Source organism: Harpia harpyja, chromosome 4 (assembly GCF_026419915.1).
Source record: "Harpia harpyja isolate bHarHar1 chromosome 4, bHarHar1 primary haplotype, whole genome shotgun sequence".
NCBI classification, from domain to species: Eukaryota; Metazoa; Chordata; class Aves; order Accipitriformes; family Accipitridae; genus Harpia; species Harpia harpyja.
Window position 1 is genome coordinate 52,318,035 of NC_068943.1, and position 13,227 is coordinate 52,331,261.

Genomic DNA, 13,227 nt, shown 5'->3' on the forward strand with positions numbered 1-13,227 from the left:
AGCAAACACGTAACCAACAACTCCACCATTTTATTAGTTAATAGAGCTCAACAGACCACCTGCAGACCACTTTCAAAGACCTCACAGGTAAGATTTTGATAAACACTGCTATTTAACCCAAGTTTATAATGAAATTCCAGAACTACTGAGTTCACAAATGCAGCTAAAGGTGGGAGTGACAGAAAATTTTTTTTAAAGAAAACCACTTAAATTTTTTTAGATTCTCTTGTATAAATAGCAAGTCATATAGCTTTAAAAAGCTATGTTTTCCATAGTCATACTTACACGTAGCATACAGGTACTTCAAAATTCTCATTTTGTTTCATCCATAACAATAGGGAGCTTTACCCACTGCCAATCCATAAGCAAACATTTGAACAGAACAGGACAAGGAAACTGAATTTTGCAAAACAAAAGTTGAACTTCCAGAAAGGACTGCCCTGTCTGGAAACTAGTGCCTAAGCTCCTTTCTATTTCTTCCTTTCAAGCAAACATTTGTTTACCCAGATTTTGGCACCAGAAGCAATTAGAGGACATCACAGTATTTAAAGCACAGCCTGTAGTTTAAATGGCCCTGGAATAAAAGCGCTCTGTTTCATGAGGAAAAGAGGATGGGAGGGAGGGGGTGTCTTAGAGGACTGCACGAAGAATTATTTTTACCACTGCTATCTTGTGTCACATTTACGGTCACTATTAAAATTCCAGGATTGCCAATCTTTATCATCTGCAATAAGAAAACAAGATTCTTTAGGCAGAAAAAGATAGCCTTTGCAGGTTTTCCAAACAGGATTCACTTTTCCAGGGCATGTTGCTGGTTCTTCAATTGTCTTGAATTCCCTGATCCTGATGGATGAACTCAGCATAGTTCCTATTACTCAACACACACCATTCCTACACTGTCCTCTTCTATTCTAATTCCAGGACATGGGGAATCTAATACATTGTTCAAAAAAAGATAACTTCCCCTAACATTTAAGTAATAACTGGTTTGCAAGGTACAACAGTTTACCAACAGTATCACTTAGAGCTTATTAATAAATTAGTTCTCATGCTGTAAAGTCAGTTTGACAGGGTATCTGCTCAAAGAGGGATGAAAAAGATAAGCCAGACCTATTCCATGAAATCAAGATCTACTTAACTTCCTACAGCCTCATTTCAAAACAAAACCAAAACCCAACCACCCCCCCCAACACCCCAAAGATGCCTACCCCAAACCAAACCTTGAAGCATGCACATTACAGACTCATTCAGGGCTTGGATTTCTGTCTAACAAAATCTGAAGACCTTTTCACATGCAAGCTGTGATTTTGCAGATTTTACAGCTAAAGGAACTTATTATTCATTTGAATATGTGCTACCAGTCTCCTTTAGCAACAAACACGGCTCTAAAAAATGCTCTTATCCACCTGCCTCCATGCTGACAAGCAAAAGTGGCCATAGTGGCATTGCCCATATAGCTCAAGAAACTATAGCTCTGTTACTTTTTGTCAGACGGCTGGTAGACTCGGTATTACAGATTCATCTTTAATCACAGATGCCCAACACACACTCTGAAAACTGAATGCAGCCTGCAAAAAAGTTCCTTGAACTTACGGCCTGTTAACCCCTAGCTCCTTCTTATGGCTTTACACATTGCGTCCCCTTGCTGTGGGGCAGAAATCCTGCTATATGACCAAAATATAAGCAGAAAGCCTCTCAGTTTGCATTTTGCACGTATAAAAGGTAAACAGATCTGGTCACATGAGTGCACATACATCCACTAGATGCAGGAGACCTGAATGGACGCACTTCTGGTTATGAAACGTGAAAAAAATCATTGCATATGGTCCTCCATAAGAGGCAAAAGCCTTAACACCTGAGTCATAAGTCAATGAAGGTAATTTTGTTCCAGGACCACTTAATTTCTCCTTGGATCTGAATTTTTAAAACCTGCAGCTTTCAGAATGAATCCCAGATAAACACTGCTAGATTCATAGGCGTTGTTAATATGAAAGGACATACTGCTGAGTGTGTCGGTTTAAACCAAATACTTCTGCTAGTGGCACAATGTCCATTAGACATTGTATCCAGAGTCATATGTTGCATTTTAGCTGCTCCAAAGGAAAGAACAAAAACTCTCTTACAGACTGAGTTCCTTTACATTTTATCAAATTAGTATGGCAGTTCTCCATTGCTTATCTGCAACATTTTTCTTCTTAGAAATAATGGATTATTCTTTTGAAGGAATGCCTTTTTTTTAATAGATGTATTCTCAGCAGTAAAAAACTCTTTATCCTACTGGTGAGCCCAACTGTGATAAAATGACATCTCAGATTTCTGAAGGTAAACATTCATTTGATACGGATTTGTTGAGGATGACCAAAAACAAGAAGATCCTTGTGAAAGGCAGAATGCAGTCTTTGTGTTTCCCAGAGAGAATTGTTCCTCCCAGAAAGTTTTGCTGAGGGCACACCAATCACTAAATATACTGCCTTTCAAAACGACAAAGTTATTACCAGCACTAAGTATTTTGTTCTTTGATATACTAAGAAATATATTTATGATAGCAGATTCAAGAATTCAATAAAGAAAGCTAATTTCAGTGTGAATGAAGGATGTCTGACTTATTTCCTGAACACTTCCATTTCAGGAAAGGTTTTTTTCATCTAGTGGTTTTCCAGCTCCTTGATAAGTTTCCTCACTTTCAAAGAGAGTGAACCTTAACTCAGAAGCTATTCCAGAACTTCATATAAATAAAAATAAACTGCCAGCCTATGAATAAATTAACCTATGATTGAAGTTTGTATATTGTCACTTATCGCATTTTTACTTTAATAATTATCAAAAGCCCTATAGCCTTGAAAATTTCAGATACACTCAAGTTCATAAAAATTCACTGAGTTCTGAGTTGCCCCAATAAGCAGGGCAACCTAGGATAACTTTTTATTAGAAGATTTAAAGTATAATTTTCATATTTTTCAACGTGGTTTAATTTAGATTTCTAGCTATGTTTAAATTTCTTTCATATAGTCTGTATTTTTTGCAATTTAAAAGTATTTTTTCATAGAGCAATTCGCAAATTATTACATAACTATTACTATACAATACCACAACAATTCAGGCAACTTCGCAAGAACTCAATTTTCTGTAAAAATATGCTCAACTTTTCTTTTAAAAAAGGTTCTTCCAAAGGTTATAGAAAAATTTTCCTCTTTCATACCGAAGGCAACAGTGAGAGTGAAAAACATGCATTATGATCAAAGTACAGATATGCTTTTTCCTCTAACACAAAAGTAGCAGTACAAAGAACTGTTAGACAAATTAGATATCTAAGTCATACAGACCTTTGTAGTAAGAACATACACCTTGGTAGTAACATGTATTAGCTACTTTTCATGGATTTAGTAATTGGGATAGCAAGACGGAAAGTCATTTAAAGAACATGATACTCTCTACAAGGGTGTGCTGTGGGTGAGGGAGGAGGAGGAGAAGAGAATGAAAAAGTAAAGGTAACAGCTACTCTAGTTTAATTGTCTCTAAATCTTTCTCACACTGGAAATCTACACAACATGTTGGGCTATGTGATCTCTAGACTCAATCTATTTCCCCCTAGACTTTTAATTTAAATCCAGTGACCATTCACGTCTGTCAAAAGTAACTGTTTTACTTCCAAGAAATGAAATTCAAGCACTTTTGACATTAGTTTCCTCAGGCATTCCATGAGATTGCAGGGAAGAGTGGAAGCTACACAGTTTCTGATATAACCTGATGTTTGTGAACTGTACTTAAAAACAGGCGAGTACTAGAGCTTGAATTTTGTTCATTATTGTAAAGAAAACTATCCAAAAGGAAACTACGGTTTATGCGTTTTCCTGGTAGGTCAAAGAATGCCTCTCTATAAGAGGACTGGCTTAAAGTCCTAAAACCATTTTAATCTAAGGCTGTGGTGCAATACTTGGTAGCCACATGATGACCCAGATCCAGGAACAAATCCCACGGCAAAATAACCCCCCCAAAGAAAACCTTATTTATCCAACCAGTCAATTCCCAACACAATTCACCACGCAGCTACAAAAACAGACCAGCTCAGTACTGGATGAAATACAACAGCATGTCAGCAACATCACTGAAAAATATAATGTAAAACCTTAAAAGAAAAAATGTAGAAATATAACAAGCAGCTTGCAAAGGATGAAGAATAACATTTCTTAACAAAATCACTGAAATAGCATCTACAACATAACAATGGATGGGAAACACTGATCTCAACTATTTAGGACTGGAAATGCAAAGTGGATATAGCAGGCACCTTCCCAACACACACTCAAGCACATGTTTTTGTTTATGAGCACACAATTTCTTATTTGATGCTCCAAAAGCACCACTCTGACATAATCTTGAATATTTATTAAACTACTGCATATGCCACTAAAAACATTAGTGATCGGAATGAAAAACTTTACTACTATTTTTTTCAGAGAAAATCTGAAAAGAACCCTGGAATGTGAAATAGAGAGAGGGGAAGAGGCGTTTAAATGATGCTGCCATACATTCAGTTGGTGAGCTTAGACAAAAATTGAGAAAGCAAGAGTTAACATGAGCTAAGAGAACAGTGGTGAATGGAAAAAGCAATACAAAACTCGCAGTTCAATATCTCAATAAATAAGGCAAGAGAGGGAAAAGAAAGAAGAAATAGTCCAGATCTTTCTCTTCACAGGTGAAAGGAATTTTGGACACCTGAAATGACTCTGTAGGAAGCTTTTTAAGTGAGGGTAATCAAGTTTTAAAATGAGGCGGAAGTCAGCTCAGCATCAACCTGAATCCTGAAACTCAAATTCTTGGCTGCCTGTCAAGTGAAGAGCAAAACAAAATATCTCTTTACACATGTTATTTCCATAAGCTAACAGTGTCCTCATTCAGGAAAACACACCACTTTTTCCTCTTGTGGTCCAAATAGCACAAAAAACCCTTTCCCTCCCTGAAAGACATGATCATTTTTCACCAAGCAACATCAGCAAAATAGTTTTAGGAATCACTATTCAAAGACTTGAAGACTCTTCTGTTCAGTCTTGTTATTTTTAGCTTCAATAGATTTCATACTCTTCAGTACCTTAGATTGCAAAGAATTGGATTCTACCTTAAGAGCCAGGAATAGCTAAATTAAAAATACACCTCTGAGGGATATTATGAAGTTGAGTCACTGAGACATTGCACATATCTGGACAATAAGCATACTCAGTCACCGCAAACCCTCGACCCTAGAGAAGACAGTCAAGTAACCAAATCTAAAAAGACATGCAGATACCTACAGCTAGAAAACAGATTTCTCTGTCTTAGCTTTCTGCTGCTTTCAAGTGCAAATTGTGACATCCAGTGTTTTCCCAGACAGAAGATGCTTTATCTTGTCCTACCATGGAAAAATTTGCAACCATGCAGATAAAGGTGGGAAGCTACTGTTGCAAAATATTTGCTAAAAAATCCCAATAATTCCAAACAAAAGGGAAGAGCTAGGACTAACTGACAGCTCTTTTTAAAAAAAAAAAAAAAAAAAAAAAAAAAAAAAAAGATACCTCCCGCAAACCCACCTTATCAAGATACAGAAGGAGAAATCCCAAAGGTTGACAGTTCCAAACGCATCTGGAAAAGTCAAAACACATAATGGGGATGACCAGACATAATGTAAAACATCTTCCTTTGATAAATCTGCAGAGGCTACAGAGGTACAAAATAAATCTTAGACTTCCTTTCTCCACTAAGGAAAGAAAATAGGAATGAAAAGCTTTCCTTTTGCTGCTCATTCAATTGCTGCCAACTCTGTAAGTGCCTTCTTATCCAAAAATTTCTCAGGAACAGTCTCTCTAATGAGAGGGAAGCTTTGTACTGAACAAACTGTGGAAGTCAGGCATTTTCCCCATCCTTCTGCACCAGCCTTTTGTGATTATTTGGCTGGAAGAAATCAATGATTTCAAAAGATATCTGAAGACAAGCAGAGATACTTGACACTGATTTGTACCAAACTTTTCAGGTAACACACCAGAATGACTGGAAGTCAGATTTAAAAAAAATCACATACTACAAAAGTGGAAAAGATGGTCTTCTGTTCACGCTGCATTCCTTTCAAATGACAGGCTGTTTACAGATGCCCTTGCCAAGAAAGTAATATCCCAAATGAGAATTTGACAATTTCCTTCAGCTTTAAAATAACTCTGATGTTCCTGCATAGTACATCTGCTCTTCTGCAGGCAAATTTGAGCACCCTTCTCTTTTTCCCTTGTTGGTAACTTTCCTTTTTTACATTTGACACAGAAAATCAAACAGCTTTTTATTAGGTTTTACTGGCAGAATAACTTCTTGTTAATGTTCCTTAATTAGTTATTACTAGTTAAAAACTATTCATTCACAATGTGTTTCAGAAGATAAACCAACCAAGAAACACCTCAGTTTCAGATTTTCAACATGAAGGAAGGAGGAGAATAGATAAAACCAAGGTTTGGCAGTCCGAGTGTAACAATGCACCCTAAACTGGCAGTACAAAATTGAAAATACCCCAGCCAACCAAGCCACCTCACATACTCAACATGTTATGCTCCTGTAGTATTTACTTCTACTGCTACAGAACTAGAGGCTTTGGAAAAAACCCAACACCTCTCCCAAGGCAAAAAAAAAGTAAAAATAATAATTATATATAAGTATATACTATATTAATATTAAAGTAATAAATGTGCAATTATATTTATTACAATAATGCAAGCACATGAGCTTAACGACAGTACATTCAGGTTTCATCAGATCATACTAAGATATTTGTGTCATACTTGAAGAGGATTCTTTAATTTTTTTCCTCACACTATGTATCAAAATTTACTCTGAAATAAATGGATAGCATGGATTCATGTTCATGTATTGATTTAGTGACAAAGGACAAGAAAAAGTTGATCACAAGAGGTTATTTGTTTTGTATTCTCAAGGTATTTTCACATCTTTATGGAAGCAAAACTGCCCCAGATTCTGATTCTTTATTTTTCAAGTAACAACCTATTACCATAAAATTCACTTCAAATGTTCAAGTTGTTATTTACATGAAATCTACAGTATTGTGGTCTTTACTGCTGCCAGATTTCAATAAGCAGGTGTTAAAATAAAACCATCTATAATAAAACTACCCAGATAAAATAGTAAGCCAACTGCTGCTGTAACAGACTATTCATTAATGAGCAAAAGATAGTGGAGAGTGTGTGCCTGTAGTGAGACAGATATATGTACATGGATACAACCCCCAAGATAAACGTGAAGAGCATATCACAAGTAAAATCCTAGATTTTACATACTTTGCCTATTATTTCAAAAGAATGGTTATTTCAACTACCTAAAGACATACTTTTGTCTAAATTCTAGACAGTTCTAACATTAAGTTTAGAGTTACTACAAAAATCAATACACTTCCTCACTGGAATACAATCCCACACATGAATCTTCTTGAAGATGTATGGGAGTCCCCTTTAGAATTGTTAAACACACCTGAATTATACAAATATGGACTTTAAAGAAAAACAATAAATGGCATAGCCTCTCAGACTCAGTGGAAAACTAATAACAAGGCTGGGAACCAGTGATGGCAAGACAAGTCTTAGTTAACTAAATCATCAGGAGAAATGAGAGGATGGCAAAAATACTACTTGGGTATGAATTAGCTGGTTCTTATTTATATATCACAATAGAGATAATGGCCCATTATAGGTATTTATTATTACAGTATCTACAATTTTCTAAAGGTTACCTTGACTCTATCTTTTAAGACAGTAAAAAATCCAGAAACATTTAGAAATATTTTTAAAGTTACCATTTAAAACCATTTATTAAACCCCTGATTAGAATATTTCTAATAAATGCCTCGGATTATCACTACTCCCCGCTGTGTATAATCCATAACAACAATACAGAAGAACTACAATCATATAGCACACTTTAAGTATTCATAATAACGTTCCTACTTACGTTTCTGTGTCTGAAACTAATGACTCATTATTACACACATCATTGAAGGTATGAAGTTGGTTCTATAGTTAGAAAAAGGAAGAAAAATAATTAAAATTTTATCTAAATATTTTGTGAGGTAGTTTTCTTATACTAAAAAATAGTATTAGTGACAGTAAACACATTTTTCTAGTACTTTCAATGTTTTTAAATAAATAGCTTTGACAAAAATTTGAACATGCATTCTAGTACGCAAGAGGGATCAATTTTCTTTTTTAATCAACCTTTCTTTCACTAAAGCAATTAAATAATGTTACAAAACTCCACCCACTCCAGAAATCAAAACATGGTGTGTAGCAGTCACTTTGCACATAGGTTTTCATGAGAAATGAAACACATACTCTGGAAACTGATGTTTTAGGATGAGTTTCCCCATTATTGTAATGCTTACTACAACAGCAAAGATTTCTTTTGTCACATTATCAGTGTTGGAAGTCTACAAAATTGGAGAGTGAAAATTACATATTTTTATATGAAATGAAGCTTTCAAAGGTATCTGAACTGATAAATTCAAGACATCCCAGAGAAAAACAAAAGCCTGTTAAAGGTTTACATCTCTTTGCCACCCTTTTCCCCAGCATCAACTTTCCAGATACAGAGATGGCTCTGTATCCAATTCTTTACATATAGATAATATTTTTTTATATATTTAAAATTATGTAATAAAACTTGTCATCTTGCTTTCAAAAAAATTAAAGACACAGTAACATGACTTTTTAGAATTCAAATTAAACTTGCTGCATAACTTGTCAAAATATTTACTCTTTTCTTTCTTGAAACAAGTCTGGTACATGCACTCTATAATTTGGGTGACAGATAATCTGCACTCTTTACACAGAGATTTATTCGTGTCTAATCTCAACAATTTTCATGGGAAAAAATGTTTTTGAAGAAAAGAAATTGAAAATATGCATGAAAATTAGTGAGACATGAGAGCCTGATTACACAATTATTAATAGGTAAGTTATTAATAGTTAGTTTCAAATGAAACATATTTAGGTGTGGAAAAACACGTGAACAGAACTTCATGAAGAAACTGTTATGGCCAGTTAGAATTGGGCCAAAAAAGAAGTGAAAGTTCACTGGCTTTTCTGAAGACTTATGCCCCAACCCAAAATGTTTTGAAAGGATCAAAGACAAAGAGTACTGAACTGTTACTGTCATAATTTTTATATCTATGGTCACATGTTGATCCAAATTTCCCATACAAAATTCTTATCCAAAGGAATTTTGACAAAAGGTGTTCCTTTTCATATCAGAATTTTCAAACAATTTTTACAATAACTTCAACTAAAGTCTTAGAATTCTGACACAACAGCACAATACAAAGTACACATGGGATAGTGTCGCACTACCTTATTCTCACTTGCCTCCTACTGTTTTTTTTACACTTCATGTTTTGTTACCATGAAATGCCAAAGGGAATAAAACAGTTTCAAGATTTTTCACCAGGTATGAAACATTGTAAGAAGCTAAAGAGGCATGTGCCCAGACACTCAGTTCGCGTAACACAAACATGTTAGTTACGAAGTACAACAGAGGTATGAAGTCTTCAGCAAAGCAAGCTGAGAACAAAAAGGCATCTCACTAGCTAGTTCTGTCTCAAGACCCAGGCATCAAAGGTAATAAAACTTTATACATAGGAAACCAATGCAAGAAGAATAAATATGCACTGTTCAAGTTTTGGACTGAATATGTTCAGGAAAAAACCTAACAATGTTGCATTTGCATTTTCACTAATGCAAAGAACCAAATAAAATAGGTTGAAGAACTGGAAAAGAAGAAAATAGGTTGAAGAACTGGATTCATAACTGATCTGGCCATCCTTCATGAACATTCATTTTCACAAAATTAAGTTCATCTGTAACTGGAAGGACAGGAAAAGAGAGAGTCCCTGTTTGTGAGGGAATAGTTGAGAGAGAAGTGGGTATTTTGGAGCTGAACCACCTCGATAGATGACTGAGAGATGAAATCGAAGAGAAACAAGGTAACCAAAAATAAAGCTCGAGGTATATCTTGGTTTACATTTTGCTGTTCTTTTCTGTAGCTATTTCCAACTTCACATTCAACCACTCAAGCTTCCACTTTGCTAAAATTAACTTACATGTGTCTGTCTTCAACCTTGTTTTGTAAATAAGAACTTTAGTCAGATGATATGACACATTATGTATATGCTACTCTTCAAGGGAGGCAAGTCTATATTTGGTGGCAAGCAAATATAATCCCTGTATGCCATACAGCATGTATTCTGCGAGTCTCAAGAGGTTCCATGAAACTGAAAGGTTTAATTTTAGGACTGGTCATGTTAACTGTCAGACAGAAAAAAAAAAAGCTCTTGGCAGACACAAATCAAAAGCTCCATGTTAGAAGACATTCTTCTGTTTAGATTCGCTGGTCTTTTTGGTTAAAGATTTCTGTCTTCATGATGAGAACAAAAGTACATTTATCTTGCAAAAGGAACAATCAGGCAAGCCATTGAAATTATTTGACCAAATCTATTTTATAGTCTTGATCTTTTGAGTTGAAATTAGAATCTGCATCTGAGTCAACCTTCCATATGAATTTCAGAAGAAACTTTTCTTTGAAATACAGTATATATTGAAAAGTTCACACTTTAAAATATTTTGCACATAATTTTTCTAAAAGTTTCCTTTGAATCTTCACATCTATTTGCAAAATGAAACTAAGAATTGCTTCAAGGCTAAACGCTCTACTTTTGGCAAGTGAAAGTCCCGGAAAGAAAACAATTTTGCAGTTGCAGGTATCGTAGTTCTAAAGTCTTGAATACAAAACAGGAAGCTGAAATTGTGTTGGTTGGGAAGAACATTTCAGTGAAATTGCTTTGAAAAATTCTAGCCATCAAAGACATGAATAGAAAAAAGAAACTTCAAAAAAGTAGTCATGAAGGTACATCTGTAACAGAGAAGGTTGTGTGAAAATACGAACTAACGAAGCTGAACTACATTACATCTTTGTAAACACATCTTTGTTTGCAAAGAGGACAGAAAACTTCAGTAAAGAGGCACTCAAAATTTCTGTAAATTTTGGTTCAGATTTCACACTCAAAGTTGCACAGACCTGGCAATAAAAGTTGCTCCAGGCAAGGCATACAAAATTAAATGAAACAAAATGCTTCTCAAACTCAAAAGTCAAACAAGAAAAAATCAAAATATGCTTCTTCCAAAGATATCTTCATGAGATCTTTAAAAAGAGAACCAAAGAAGAGAAAATTTACTATAAATTGAATGAGAAAGAAGAATAAATTGTCTCAGTGTTCCAGAGCAGTTTTAGAGATGGTTCATATAAAAAAAGACTCAATAACTTATTAACAAACCATATTCCATTATTTTACAAGCTGAAACTGACTTGCTTTAGTCTAAAAATACTGTAAAATTTTACTTCTGGTAATACATATCCATTATTAAAAAAACTCACTTTTACAGTCATATTTATCAAAACATATAACTACTTAAAATTACACAATTTCACACTCCCTTCAATGAACTACACGCCTGAAAAAATAAACTGATGCATTCTTATTTTCAGACTTTCTTTTTGGTAAGGATACACAAAAAGACATACATTAGTAGTTGAACAAAGACAATTGTACAAAAGCAAAGGAAAGTACTTACGGGAATAAAAATCTAATGTAATTGAAACTATGCAGACATTGGAAATTTACTTTAAAATCAATGATACTGAAAATGACATTTTCCAAAACTATGCAGAATAAAAAAAAAAAAGGAAGTTACTTTTATGGCCAGTTAACAGCTATATTTTAAAATGTGTCTGCCAGATATTATATCTGTAACTGTATAAATAATAAAGCACATGGCAATGGAAAATCAAAACAAAAATATGTTACATTTTCACCTAAGACTTCATCAACTCTCTGAAGTTTTCTTATTGCACAAAAAGAACCCTGAACATTCACTTTACACTAATTAATTAGGAGAGAAGATTAGAATTCAGGCACTGAGTATATTATATGTAGCATTCCTATAAAGTCATATAAATTAATTATGTATATAAATTATATTTACCGTAATGTCACTATTTCTTCCAAAAGTTAACTTCCTCTGTATCTTGCTTTAGCACCTCTACTGGATGAACTACATTATGTTTTCATTCTTATAAATGCAAAACTGAATGGACAATGCGTTCAAGTCCAATAAATGCAGTTACCCTTAAAATAGCATTTGGTTAATACTGAGTGGATGTAGTTCACGGACTTTTTTTTTTTAACTTAGTTGGTCACATACCTATGTAAATTAAAATGTTTATTTGATAAACACCAATAATCTGACTGGAAATACTTACAGGTTACTTTAAATTGCCGTTTACTAAAACAATTGTAAGTACTTTTATATATAAATGTAGTGAGAAGCAAAATAAAATTTAATTAAAATTGTATTTACTGACAGTCAGTACTGAAGAGAGTCACTGAGTGATACTATGTAATCAGAACAGAGAAGGCCAAATGTGTTCAGAAAATACTACAAAACTTTAGGAGAACATGTTTGTTCATTCTAGTATAGTTTGTTCCTATTTATCATTTTATGCATTAAGGCAAATATGACAATATGAGCTATAAATCTTAAATACAGGAGTGTCAGAAAAAACAAAATTGAAAAGGCTCAGATGAATAAAAAAGTTCACTTTTGACCTTCTGTACAACTGTCTCTCTATGGCTATAATACACATGTAGGAAGCAATGACAGACAAAGGTGGCACAACATATCTTGACTGGTGCAATGTGGAGCATTTCCATGGGAAAGAGAAGGATGGGGGGTTTTGTTTTAATCTATTTCTATTTGATGCTATATATGTTCACCTCTTCAATTCAGTCTTCTGCTAATTAATGCAGAAATACTCTCTCTTGAGAAACAGACTATACTAAACAAACAGGAAAAAGAGCTATGTACAATACAAAGCAGCAGCTAATTACAGTAGAGTCAAGACACTGTAAAGATAAAAATGAAAACAGATTGAAGGACTTTGTAAACAACAAATACAACCATGTCAAGGGACTTAATTTCAACATAGGTGTCACAAAATATGGTTATAAGAGTTTTGTTTAGCATGGTAATTTGTTCGGGAAACGTGTTACAGTTCCATATGCTGCAGAACATAGCCATCACTTGGACTTATCTCTCAGTGAACCCTATATTCACAATCGTGACTATAATTTCCTAAGACTGTATATAAGAGGAT

The 13,227-nt window shown here is 34.3% G+C and overlaps 1 protein-coding gene across 13 annotated transcripts in view; it reads right to left on the reverse strand.

Annotated features, from left to right (window-relative positions):
- USP34 (ubiquitin specific peptidase 34) overlaps positions 1 to 13,227 on the reverse strand; it is a 139,722-nt gene that overhangs the window by 83,470 nt on the left and 43,025 nt on the right. For all 13 annotated transcript variants that reach the window (XM_052784027.1, XM_052784025.1, XM_052784033.1 and 10 more), the window contains one exon: positions 7,975 to 8,036. In XM_052784027.1, coding sequence (XP_052639987.1) covers positions 7,975 to 8,036 — 62 coding nt within the window. The remainder of the gene's footprint in view (positions 1 to 7,974; positions 8,037 to 13,227) is intronic.